This window comes from Solanum pennellii, chromosome 9, assembly GCF_001406875.1.
Source record: "Solanum pennellii chromosome 9, SPENNV200".
NCBI lineage: Eukaryota > Viridiplantae > Streptophyta > Magnoliopsida > Solanales > Solanaceae > Solanum > Solanum pennellii.
Window position 1 is genome coordinate 78796106 of NC_028645.1, and position 14288 is coordinate 78810393.

At 38.7% G+C, this 14288-nt stretch overlaps 2 protein-coding genes and 1 pseudogene across 3 annotated transcripts; all 3 read right to left on the bottom strand.

Annotated features, from left to right (window-relative positions):
• Positions 1-1586: 1586 nt before the first annotated feature.
• LOC107031788 (2-hydroxyisoflavanone dehydratase-like) lies at positions 1587-2922 on the bottom strand. The gene has a single exon (XM_027911856.1). It carries the CDS (start codon positions 2841-2843, stop codon positions 1893-1895), a length of 951 nt encoding a protein of 316 aa, XP_027767657.1. The 5' UTR covers positions 2844-2922; the 3' UTR covers positions 1587-1892.
• Positions 2923-4036: 1114 nt separating this feature from the next.
• LOC107030689 lies at positions 4037-5348 on the bottom strand (annotated as a pseudogene). Its single transcript, XR_001458120.2, has one exon. The product of XR_001458120.2 is annotated as a 2-hydroxyisoflavanone dehydratase-like (transcript).
• A 2609-nt stretch (positions 5349-7957) lies between these two features.
• LOC114078648 lies at positions 7958-12887 on the bottom strand. Its single transcript, XM_027919608.1, has 3 exons — positions 11404-12887; positions 10998-10999; positions 7958-8185 (listed from the first exon to the last, which is right to left on the bottom strand). The coding sequence occupies exons 1-3, from the start codon at positions 12503-12505 to the stop codon at positions 7958-7960; spliced, it is 1332 nt and encodes a 443-aa protein (XP_027775409.1). The 5' UTR covers positions 12506-12887.
• Between the last annotated feature and the right edge of the window lie 1401 nt (positions 12888-14288).

The window sequence follows — 14288 nt, forward strand, 5'->3', positions numbered from 1 at the left end:
GATAATATAATGTTTACCAACATATTCGACTTATCAACAATAAATATGATATAATTTTAAAAGAGTTTAACTTTGTATTCATTAATGGTATAAATATTTTTTACGCGGTCAAGTAATTTAATGGTCAATAATCTTTTACTAGTGAGTTACCAGCTATTTTTCAGCTTATCACTTTTTTTTTTTATATCTTTTAACACTCCCTCCCTAATACCCCTCTCCTGCCGTAGAGTCCTAATTACCTTTTACCGTTATTTTCCTTTTTTATAATTCAAATATAACAGAAATTTAAATTCTCAAAGACTACAGATATAACCAATTTGTAGATATATTAGTTAAACTCATTTTAAAAAAGTAAAAATAAAGTTATGCATCATGTTTAAACTTACTTTAAGGTTTATCTTCACTTCAAATTAAAAAAACACGAAGAAGTTCAGCAGCTATGCCAAACGTGAAAAGGGAAAAATGAAAGAAAGAGATGTTAGGGTTATGTGGGTAATTTGGAGATTGTATAAAAATATTAAGGGCAAAAAGGTAAAAATGTGGTCAAATTAAAACAACTTATAAGCTAAAAAAAAAAAGCACCCCTAACCCAGCTTTTAACTTTTGGCTTAAAATAAGTTTTTTTAAACTTAAAATAAGTTATTTTGAGTATTGTCAAACAACTAAATGAGTTAAAACCCAGCTTTTAAGTCAGTTTGACTAGCTTTTAAGCTGAACCAAACAGGCTCTAACACTAGGGCTTATAAGTCCGACCCATATAAGCTCTTGACCGTTGAGGCTTGATCGAAGTGGGGTCAGGGTCACCCATGAGCCAAAACTTTTTATTTAATAAATAACTTACAATAATATCATTAAAACATAATCTAATTACTAAAATACACAATATGTTTTAATATTATGAATCTTATCAGATTTTAGTACGTTCATGTACACGTATCACGATATATATGAACTCAAGGTTATGTTCTAGATACACTTTATCCAAGTAGATTCACACGTATCTAGAATGCAAGACAAATATCGTATCCTTGACTCCTCTAATCTTGTTTGTCATTCTCTTATCTTGCTCACGTATCTAATATGCGAGATAAATATTAATTACACTAGACTTTTTTGTTAGTGTTATTAAAAAAGCACTATTGTTGCCATATTTGATTTGAATATCTTCTCATTTACTTGATGTCATAGAATTATAAGTTTGAAAAGAAAAAAAAAGAAAAAAGAAAGGGTCAGCTCGCCCTAACCCTCGACCCTTCTTAGGTCGGGTTGGGTTGAACATTTTCAGGCTCTCCTAAATGAAGGGCTAGCTTGCCCTAGCCCTTTAAATTCCTTGACCCGCCCGACTTGAAGCTGGATCGATTTTCTTTTTACAGCTCTATTAATTATGCTTAGTATGTTGACTAGATTGCAAATTTTTCCAAAAAAAAATTATCTCTTGATTTCTTAAATTGAACTCTTATTATTGAATAATTATTTTTAATATATTGAATAACTATTATTAAATTAAAATATTATTAACTATCAATTAATAAAAAATAATATAATAAAATAGTTATACAAATAATTATTTTCTTGATACAGAAATATAAGTCAAACAATCACAAGAATAAAAATAAACTGCGATAGAAAAAATAGCAAAGGACTAAAGTAGTTTGATTTCAACCCTCACTTTCCAAACTTAGATAATATACTATAGTTACTTAAAAAGGATACCTCACTTCCCAAACTTAGATAATATACTATAGTTACTTAAAAAGGATACGTATCTATAATATTCATCGAAATGATAATTTATTCCGAATATAACATAAGATAGCTACGTAACTATGATAAATAAACTTCGATAGCATAATCTTCTTAACATTTCCCAAAATGTTCATAGCCAAGAACACTCACACACAGCACTTTTTGATAAAATCAGCCAATCCCTTAATCAGATTTTTGGCTTTTTCAGTTTCAGTATCAAAAATCTGAAAGCAATGAACTTCACCTTCAACATCAATCAATTCAATTTCTCCTTTCCATTCACTATTCTTCACTGCTACAACATACTTAATCCCAATATTTCTCAGTTCATCTTTCTCTGCAACACAAACTATAATCTTTGAACAACCTAATGTTGATAAACTTTGAGATTTTTCAACAAAGGGGTTAATGTTTGGATCATCAACTCCGTTTTCAGCTGATGGGTTTACAAACCCCCAAATCTTACTGGGTAAACTGTCTTCTTTAAAATCAGTTGATGTTAAAAAGAATGGAAAACAGAGTAATGAACCCAGGATTTTGACTCCACCATTTAGGGTTTCAGATCCAGATCTGAGAGTGATATTATGAACTATGTTACCTCCGGCACTATCGCCTCCGATTAGTACCTTCTCGAAATCGCCATGGTTAACTAACCAAGGTTCCTTTTCGAACCCGGGTTTTGATTCAACATGGGATCCGACCCATTGAAGTGCTGCCCATGAATCTTCGTACGCTACCGGAAGTGGGTGTTCCGGGGCAAGACGGTATTCAACTGAAACGGCGATGACATTTGATTCGGCGACTACGCGGTTAAGGTAACGGTGGTCGAGGAAAGAGAAGGCGGATTCGAGACAGAATGCTCCGCCGTGATAGTAGACTAAGATTGGGAGTTTTTGATCGTTTGTGAGTTTTGGGAGGTAAATTCTAGCTTTGATCTCCGGCGAAATGTCTATATCTTTTGAGGAGACGCCGGTGTCAGGGTCTTCCGGCGAAGGCGGAACAATCGGTGAACCGAACAACCGCTCAACTCGGCCGTTTTTGTAAACACGGATGAGATGAGGAAAATCGACTACCACCTCGTTATCGCCGGAATCCATGGTGTATTAGTGATAAAATAATTTTTGAGGTGCAAATTCAGCTACGACAAAGGCTCTTGTTCCAACTGTTGTCATTTTATAATAAATAAATAACCGACTCTATACTACAATGGAAACACGATATAATAATTTTTTATCAGTAAAATAATATTTTTTAATTCTCCATCTCACGTTTATTAATTATCTTATTAATAATAATAATCTAATAAAATTAACTTATTATTTATGATTATGCGGCTAAGGACGCTACGCAGCTGGCCGGCGTCTATATTCTCGTCCTAATTCCCAAGAGAGGCCGTCAGTATTGACTGGTAAATATAGAAAGGGAATAAAGAAAATAAAGTGAAATTAGTGATATAAATTATATTTATTTAAAATTAAAATTTTGTTTAAATAATATAATTTAAAAAATTTGAATTATAATTTTCTTGTAAACATGAGACCTCCCGAGTACAGTAAAAAAGAAGAAGAAATAAGCAAAAGATAATAATTTATGGAAGTATGCCTTTTGAATTAGATTATTTGCCAAAAGTAGCATCATTTCTTCAATTTCCTTGTTTGATTAGATTACCTCTCTTTCTATATTCTAATCCAAAATCCAATGTAAAAGCTTCAAATTTTCATTTTTCAATACGCGATAATTCAGCTCAAAACCTTTACTAATCAACTAATACTAGTATTTTGCGTGTAAAAGTACATGATATCTTCTAACATTTCTTCCTATTTTAAAAAAATTATAGAAATTTTTACTCAATTTTTTAATACATCACTCTTACACGATATATAAAAATACGATATTTTAGAAAAGGTGTGTTTATTGAGCGATATATCAGGACATTAAGGTTTAAGATAAGTGTGTCTTGTATCAATAAATGTAATGTATTGAAATATTGAGTGATATATTTAAAATCGGGACGTGAAATATCGAGACGTTAAGACAATTTATTCGAAATCCTTAAATTTTATGAGATTTTTATAATTTGAAAGAAAAAATATATATAGTATAATTAGCTCTTACCATTATGAAATTAGAGTAAAATATACCAACAAAAAATTAATTTATTGTTTCCTTTTCGAATCGATATATCAAATTTTGTAGTGTATATACCAAAACAAGATCTAAATGGGTACTTATCCAAATGTTTGCCAAATATTTATCGAATATAAGTCGCAGAAGTAAGTAATTTCATAAAAATTTCAACATGCTTTGATTTATCTTATTGAAAATGAGATTTATTTTGCAATAAACATTCATCAGTAACAACTAAGATAAAAAAGAGAATTAAAGCAAACAATAAAAAAGTAACAAACCCAACTCACGAGCGAAACAAATTTTGTTTGTCACAACTCACAACCCCTTGAGGTGTTGTTTTCCCGAAATTCTGCATGGACGTAAGACATTTTATATATGAAATTGTACTTTACTAGCGATTGATGAAAGCATCATAACACTTCATCATACGTTTAGCTTCTTCAGATTCAGATTTATATATCTGAAAAGAATGTCCTTCATTAATCTCAACAAACTCCAATTCTCCATCCCACCCGCTCTTCTTCACTTCTTCAACAAATCGACCCCCAATTTCTATAGGAATAACATAATCCTTTTTCCCCATACACAACAAAAGTCTCGAACAACCCAACCCTGATAACGATGGAGCCTTTTCACAAAGCGGGTTAATCAACGAACTATCAATTGGGGATAATAACCCGAACTCCAATGTCGGACAAATATTAACCCAAATCTTATAAGCCAAACCTTCTTCATCAATATCGATATCTCCAATTAAAAAATATGGGTACGCACAAATCGATCCAGTAATTTTCACCTCATTATAATTATTCAACGTTTCTTTGCCGGCCCTCATAGTCATACGATACACTATATTGCCACCAGCACTATCCCCAACTAAAAATACTTTACTAAAATCACAAAAATTCGTTAACCACGAATCATTATTATTATTATTATTATCACTATTCGAATTTTCATCGGCATGTGATGCAACCCATTTAAGTCCGGTCCAACAATCTTCGTAAATAATCGTCACATCGACTTCAGGGGCTAAACGGTAATTTACCGAAACAGCAACGACGTTTAATTCGGAAACTAAAGAGTTAACATAACGGTGAGTCCATGTAAAAAAAGCGGATTCCGCCGCCGTGGTAATATACTAAGACGGGGAGTTTTTGGCCGGCGGTGGTGTTTTCCGGGAGATAGAGTCTGCGGAGACGTGAGTTGAGATGGTGACGTCTTTGGAAAAAGCGCCGGCGGATGGATTTTCCGGCGAGGGTGGAACGCAGAAGGAGCCGTGTACGTCGTAGAAACGCTCAACGCTGCCGCTTTTGTATAACCGGAAGTAATCGTTGACTTCTTTGACTATCACATTGTCATCAGAAGCCATTGTAGTAGAGAAACTTTGTTTGGGAGAACTATTGGGTGTGAGAGTAATTCATCGAGCTGAATGCTTGGTTTAGTATTTTATTGCTTCAAATTTTGAAAAAGAAAAATAATATTTCGTTGAATTATCAATTATTTTGACTTATAATATTTTATATAATTTATAAATATATAAATTTTATTTTAAATAAATTGAAAACTTCACGTTCAAATTTTTAATCAAATTTAACTGTTTAATTCTCGAAATATAAAAAATGCTATAAAAAATTGATACAGAGGAAATATATTAAATACAACTAAAATTGGAGCTTAATTATGGGCACAAAACTACAAATAGAAAAATGACAAAAAAGTTGAGCTAAATAAGTATGGTGACTAATTGTTTGGTAGCAAAACGAGCGTTTTGAAATTTCGTACTATGCATTATAGAATGATAGATAGATGAAATTATTTCATAAAGACAAATATATAACGTCATGAATGACTATTATGAATGGTAAATTGTCACGACCCAAAAATGGGTGTGATGGCACTCGTCTTATCCCACCAAGACAAGTCAGCCTAAAACCAAATATCTAACAAAGTGCGGAAGTAAATGACAATCCAACAACAATTCCTATTATGAAACCAGGTCATATTAATCCAATCCCCAAAATCAGGTTGTCACGTGCACAAGCCTCTAATGTAAATATTAGAATTGAAATAAAATAGAAGTCTAAAATGAAGTTGTCTTTCAAGTAAAAACAAAGTCATAAACTGGAGTAGGAAAGTTCGCTGAGATGACAAGCAGCTACCTCACAATCCTCCACAAGATGCCTCGGAAACGAAAAGAATGACAGGTATCACGAAGATCCGGGCTCGTAACCTACAAAAATTTGTAGAAGCAAGGGGTGAGTACCAAACCACGCGGTACCCAACAAGCAAACCTCTAAACACAAGTTAAGTGAACAAAATACGGGCACTTCTTACACCATATCTAAACCTCCACGCTACAGTCTAATAGTTTACAGTTTACCAAACACACAACTCAATAACCACACTCTATCAGTTTACACATTCTCAATAACAACTCAATATTCAACAGTCACAAGCTTCACAGAGAAACACTCACAAGATCAACAAAACACATGTTCAAGTTCATCAATAATAAAATGTGTAATGCCATGAGATGCAATGTCAAGTATAGTGATGCATGTCTTCCCTAACGATACACACCCGCTGTCTCTCAGTCCGGGACCCATGGGGGACATATCTGTCCATGCATCTGTCGCGGCGCACGACACGACCCTCGATAATAGTAACCTTCGCGGCGCGCGATACGTCCCTCGAAATATGATATCCATCGCGGCGCGCGATACGACCCTCGAAATGGTACATCCTCTTACCACAACCATGTCTCAAGTACAATGCAAATTACATGCTCAAATGAAAAATGAGGAGATAACCATTTTGATACCAAAGCTCAATTTACAACAAGGAATACAACACCAACAAATAAGAAACAAGTCTCCAAATCATTCTCAACATCACACAAGAAAATACACGAATTTCATACGCTTAACAAGGGTTTAGAAATCCACTTGCCTTAGCCAATCGAATACTCACTCTATGTCTTGAGTCTTTCCTTTCCGTTGAGCTTCCAAATCGATGCAACCTATTCAAGTATATATTCACAATGAGGTTTCGGAACTAACAACACCCACATTATTATGTGTATAACCTTGACCTAAAAATTCACCCGACTTTATAATCAAGTTCTTAATTATTGACGTTAATTAATATTTTAAGTATCATATTCAAATGGTATTTATATGATACTATAAATCTAATATTTAATTACCTACCCCATGTACCAAAACTTAACTCAGAATGTGATGATAATAATAATTTTAATCCAAATTACCGATTACTCACGGAAGGAGCACAACCTCCGTTCCCAACAGTTCACTCATACCCCTTGAATACACTTTTCCAAATACTTATTTTCCATACACACATGTACAACAACCATTACACATTGAAATACAAAAAAAAAAACTCAACCAATTACAATTATATTTATCAGGGTTCCACACAAAAAATTAATAACCTAAGAATATATAATAATATCAATAGCCACAACACTGTTTTCTTTTCTTTGTATCATAATGTCCCAAACCCCCAGAAAGATGCACAGCATCATAAATCACCCCTGTAACAACACTTTATAAGCACTATCACTATACTAATTATATATAATAATAATAATAAAATAATGGTGCTTCCAGTAGTCCCAAAATCCCACGAATGACACACTAAATCAGAATAAAATATTAACTACTCCGCTAAACCAAATTCTCAATTCATACAAAAATTCCATTTGACATAGAGTCAATATAACAAAACAATTGCGATAAATTGCTGTATTAATTGTTACCTGGAGATCGAATTCCTTTCCCTTTCCTCTCTCGTGCGTCGCTCAGGTAAGGTTTCTGCCTTTCCTTCTTTTCTAAATTAATTATTTATTAAACTGATCAAAACCACTAACTTATTATTTTATTTTTTTTTTATACATGACCCTAATAGTATAACATCTTAAATAACTGATCACTTTAGCCCACTAACAATCTATTAATTTTATTATCTACAATTACTCATAAATAAATTAACTCAAGTTATACGAATAATTTAAATTTTCCAAAAATAACCTCACGGGTCATTACATTATCCACCACTAAAAATCATTTTCGTCCTCGAACATAAAGTAAAAGAAAGTACCTGAAGCTTCAAAAAGTTGAGGATATCTGGCACGCATGTCAGACTCAGTCTCCCAAGTTGCCTCTCCCACTGATCGGTGCTTCCATTGCACCTTCACTGAAGCAATCTCTTTGGTCCTAAGCTTTCGAATTTGCCTATCCAAAATAGCTATAGGCTCCTCCTCAAATGTCAAGTCTGGACCCAGCTCCACAGAATCAAGTGAAAGCACATGAGATTCATCCGGAATATACTTCCGAAGCATAGAGACATGGAAAACAGGATGAACTGCCGACAAACTAGGTGGCAAGGCCAACTTATAGGCCACCTCTCCCACTCGGCTCAAAATCTCAAAAGGTCCAATGAACCTAGGGCTAAGCTTGCCCTTCTTTCCAAACCTCATCACACCCTTCATGGGTGATACTCGAAGCCAAACATGATCACCCTCCATAAACACCAAAGCTCTAACTCTCCGGTCTGCATAACTCTTCTGTCGACTTTGGGCTGTCAATAGTCTATACTGAATCATACGGACTTGCTCCATAGCATCTCTAAGCAAGTCTGTATCCAAAGAGTCCATCTCCGCCGAATCAAACCAACCAATCGGAGACCTACATCGTCTACCATACAACGCCTCAAATGGGGCCATCTGGATACTAGAGTGATAACTGTTATTATAGGCAAACTCCGCTAAGGGTAAATGTTGATCCCATCTAGCACCAAAATCGATCACACACGCTCGAAGCATATCTTCCAATACCTGAATGGTCCGCTCAGATTGACCATCTGTCTGAGGGTGAAATGCCGTACTCATATCTAACTGGGTACCCAGACCATGTTGTAATGCCTTCCAGAAATGAGAAGTAAATAGTGAACCCCGATCTGATATGATAGAAATCGGAACTCCATGTAGTCGCACAATCTGACTAATATATAGCTCGGCTAACTTTTCTGCCGTATACTTCACCCGAACCGGAATGAAGTGGGCAGACTTGGTCAGCCTATCAACAATAACCCAAATAGAGTCATAACCACCCACTGTGGTAGGCAAACCCACAACAAAGTCCATAGTAATCCGCTCCCACTTCCAAGTAGGAATAGGCATCCTCTGAGATACACCCCCGGGCCGCTGGTGCTCACACTTGACCTGCTGGCAAGTCAAACACCTCGAAACAAAGTCTGAAATATCTCTCTTCATCCCACACCACCAGTAATGCTGACTCAGATCATGATACATCTTCGCCGCTCCCGGATGGATGGAATACCGAGTACAATGGGCCTCCTCAAGAATCAATCTAATGAAATCGCCTGTCCTGGGCACACAAATTCTGCCTCCGATCCGCAAGACGCCATCAGAATCAAGGACAGCCTCCTTAGCTTCTCCTCTCAATACTTTGTCTCGAATGAGACATAATTTTTCATCATCAAACTGGTGTGCACGGATTTGCTCGACTAAAGAAGACCGAGCCTCAATAAAAGCAATCATCCCATCACTCTCTTCTGAAATCTGCAAGCGGACAAGACTGTTAGCTAATATCTGCACATCTCTAGCCAATGGTCTCTCCTCAATACTAAGCGCTGCAAGACTCCCCATGCTAGGAGTCTTCCTACTCAGAGCATCGGCCACAACATTGGCCTTTCCTGGATGATACAAAATGGTCACATCATAGTCCTTCAGCAACTCAAGCCATCTCCGTTGCCTCAAGTTCAAATCCCTCTGGCTAAAGATATACTGAAGACTCCGATGATCAGTGAAGATCTCACAATGCACTCCATACAAATAATGACGCCATAACTTCAGTACAAATACCACAGCCGCTAACTCCAGATCATGAGTAGGGTAGTTCTTCTCATGGGACTTCAATTGCCTAGAAGCATAAGCAATCACTTTCCCCTTCTGCATCAACACACCACCCAAACCAACTCCTGAAGCATCACAATACACAGTAAAGTCTACACCTTCCTCAGGTAGAGTCAACACAGGAGCAGAAGTCAACAAAGTCTTGAGCTTTTGAAAGCTCTCCTCACACTCATCAGACCACTGAAAACCCACATCCTGTCGAGTCAATCTAGTCAATGGAGCTGCAATAGTAGAGAAACTCTGAACAAATCGTCGATAATAGCCTGCCAATCCCACAAAACTCCTAATCTCAGTAGGTGAAGTAGGTCGCGTCCAGCCTCTAACTGCCTCAATCTTGGCCGGATCTACTCTAATACCCTCCTTGGACACCACGTGTCCCAAGAATGTCACAGAAGTAAGCCAGAACTCACACTTTGAGAACTTGGCATACAACTTCTCTTCTCTCAACCTCTGAAGTACAATCCTCAGGTGTCGGACATGGTCCTCCTCAGTCTTAGAGTAAACCAAGATGTCATCGATGAAAACAATCACAAAAGAATCAAGGTATGGTCGAAACACCCCATTCATCAACTCCATGAATGCTGCAGGAGCATTAGTCAATCCGAAAGACATCACTAGAAACTCATAATGCCCATACCGGGTCCGAAAAGCTGTCTTAGGGATATCTGATGCCCTAATCTTCAACTGATGATACCCAGACCTCAAATCAATTTTAGAGAACAATGATGCTCCCTGTAACTGATCAAATAAGTCATCAATACGCGGAAGAGGATACTTATTCTTCACTGTTACCTTGTTCAACTGTCTGTAATCAATACACATTCTCATAGTCCCATCCTTCTTCTTCACAAACAATACAGGGGAACCCCAAGGTGACACACTAGGGCGAATAAAACCCTTACTCAATAAATCCTGCAACTGATCCTTCAATTCTTTCAACTCTGCTGGAGCCATACGGTATGGAGGGATAGAAATAGGCTTAGTGCCCGGCTCCAAATCAATAGCAAAATCGATATCCCTATCGGGAGGAACACCTGGAAGATCAGAAGGAAATACATCGAGAAACTCCTGAACCACGGGAACAGATTCCATGGGAGGTGGTTCAACACTAGTATCCCGAATAAAAGCTAAGTAAGACAAACACCCCCTCTCCACCAACCTCTGAGCACGGATAAAAGAGATAACCTTTCTAGGATAAGAACCACTAACACTCTTCCACTCAACCCTCGGAACACCAGGCATTGCTAAAGTCACAGTCTTAGCATTACAATCAAGGACAGCGTGATAAGGAGAAAGCCAATCCATACCCAAGATAACATCAAAGTCCACCATCCCCAGAATGATTAAGTCTACCCAAGTGTCATACCCAGCCAAAGAAACAAGACAGGATCGATACACTCGATCCACCACTAAGGGCTTACCCACGGGTGTAGAAACACGAATAGGTACAGTCATGCTATCACATATCATATCAAATTTAGCAGCAAAATACGTAGACACATAAGAGAATGTAGAACCTGGATCAAACAACACAGACGCAGGTCGATGGCATACTGGGATGATACCTGTAATAACAGCATCAGAGGTCTCCGCCTCAGGTCTCCCGGGGAAAGCATAGCAGTGGCCTCCTCGTCCACCTCCATCCTGGGTGGTACCTCTACCCCCACTCTGCTGAGCTGCAACACCACTACTAGAAACTCTATCACCTCTACCTGACTGAACTCTGCCACGACCTCTACCCTGTGGTGCTGGTGGTCTAGTCTGGAATGAAGAATTAGGTCGAGGCCCACCACGACCCCTTTGTGAAGTACACTGCCGCATTAGATGATCGGGATCTCCACAAGTAAAACAAAATCTCTGACCTGGGAACTTCTGTGTGGACCCTGAAAACCCACTATAATTGCCTCGCCCTGTAGGTCGCTGCTGTGAACCGTACGAGCCCTGACCTGGGCCATAAGAACCCCTAGATGTCTGGCCACCCTCAAATGTCGGCATAGATGCATGAATAGGTCCCCGCTGCTGAAAAGAACCACTCACTCTCTGTGATCCCCTACCTCCAGATGAGGCACCCTGAAACTGACCTGATATACGAGCTCTTTTAGGGTCCCCAAACTCCTCTCTCTCCATCAATTCCGCCTCTTTGGCGGCGCTCACAATGGACTGGAAAGAAGTCCCCTCCCTAGATGTCCGAAACACAGCTGACCTGATAGAGAAAGTCAATCCCCTCACAAATCTGCGGATCCTCTCTGTCTCATTTGGAATAATGGCCAACGCATGCCTAGACAACTGGCAAAAACGCGCCTCATACTCTGTAACCGATAAACCATCCTGTCTCAGACTCTCAAACCTCAAGCGACTCTCCTCTCTCACGCTCCATGGGATAAAACGATCTTGGAATGCGCTAGCAAACTGCTCCCAAGTCACTGGAGGAGATCCAACTGGCAAACATCCCGAATAAGTCCTCCACCAGTCTCTCGCTGGTCCACGAAGCTGGAGTGTAGCATATCTAACCCCATGTGACTCAGCTAATCCAACCACCTCTAGTAACTCTCGGCAGGTAGTTAGAAACTCATGAGCGTCCTCGCTCTTCCCACCCTGAAACTGAGGTGGGTCCATCTTTCGAAATCTCTCATACCTACGCTGCTCATCCTCTGTCAGAACAACCATCGATGCAACTTGACCCCCAACTGCTGGTGCAACATCATTCTGAACCGCGGGATCTACTGGTAGTTGCCCCACCGCATCCTGAACAACTGGAGCTTGTTGCTGCTCTTGGGTCTGAGCCCCCTCTCTAGTACGAGAGTCATGTGGTGTGGTAGTCGCACCACCACCCTGAGAAAAGCCCTCAAGCACACTTAACACCCTCAATAGTGTATCCTGAAGCAAAGGTGTGACTACAGGATCTGGAGGAACCTGGTCCTCCCTGCCATCAATCTGAGGTTCTGTAGAGACCTCTCTAGCACGACCTCTCACTGGTGCTGCTCCACGTCCACGACCTCTGGCTACTGTCGTACTACTAGCACGACCTCTAGCTCGAGATCTACCCCTACCCCTAGCTGGGGCCTCAACAACTGCCTCGGGAAGTGCCTCCTCTCTACCACCAGTAACATTAGTTCTAGTCCTCGTCATCTGTCAAAAGAGTATACAACAACTCAGTACTAAAGAAGGTGACTACGCACGATGAGAAAGAATGAACAAAAAGAAGTTTCCTAGTAATCCTCGTAGCCTCTCAGAGATAAGTACAGACGTCTCCGTACTGATCCTTGAGACTCTACGTAGACTCGGCTTGTATACACGTGAGACCTATGAACCTGGGGCTCTGATACCATTTTGTCACGACCCAAAAATGGGTGTGATGGCACTCGTCTTATCCCACCAAGACAAGTCAGCCTAAAACCCAATATCTAACAAAGTGCGGAAGTAAATGACAATCCAACAACAATTCCTATTATGAAACCAAGTCATATTAATCCAATCCCCAAAATCAGGTTGTCACGTGCACAAGCCTCTAATGTAAATATTAGAATTGAAATAAAATAGAAGTCTAAAATGAAGTTGTCTTTCAAGTAAAAACAAAGTCATAAACTGGAGTAGGAAAGTTCGCTGAGATGACAAGCAGCTACCTCACAATCCTCCACAAGATGCCTCGGAAACGAAAAGAATGACAGGTATCACGAAGATCCAGGCTCGTATCCTACAAAAATTTGTAGAAGCAAGGGGTGAGTACCAAACCACGCGGTACCCAACAAGCAAACCTCTAAACACAAGTTAAGTGAACAAAATACGGGCACTTCTTACACCATATCTAAACCTCCACGCTACAGTCTAATAGTTTACAGTTTACCAAACACACAACTCAATAACCACACTCTATCAGTTTACACATTCTCAATAACAACTCAATATTCAACAGTCACAAGCTTCACAGAGAAACACTCACAAGATCAACAAAACACATGTTCAAGTTCATCAATAATAAAATGTGTAATGCCATGAGATGCAATGTCAAGTATAGTGATGCATGTCTTCCCTAACGATACACACCCGCTGTCTCTCAGTCCGGGACCCATGGGGGACATATCTGTCCATGCATCTGTCGCGGCGCACGACACGACCCTCGATAATAGTAACCTTCGCGGCGCGCGATACGTCCCTCGAAATATGATATCCATCGCGGCGCGCGATACGACCCTCGAAATGGTACATCCTCTTACCACAACCATGTCTCAAGTACAATGCAAATTACATGCTCAAATGAAAAATGAGGAGATAACCATTTTGATACCAAAGCTCAATTTACAACAAGGAATACAACACCAACAAATAAGCAACAAGTCTCCAAATCATTCTCAACATCACACAAGAAAATACACGAATTTCATACGCTTAACAAGGGTTTAGAAATCCACTTGCCTCAATCACTCTAATAATCACTCTGGGACTTGAGCCT

Coding starts and splice junctions, on each gene's coding strand:
- LOC107031788 (XM_027911856.1), bottom strand. CDS start 2,843: ATGGATTCCGGCGATAACGAGGTGGTAGTCGATTTTCCTCATCTCATC.
- LOC114078648 (XM_027919608.1), bottom strand. CDS start 12,505: ATGGTTGTTCTGACAGAGGATGAGCAGCGTAGGTATGAGAGATTTCGA.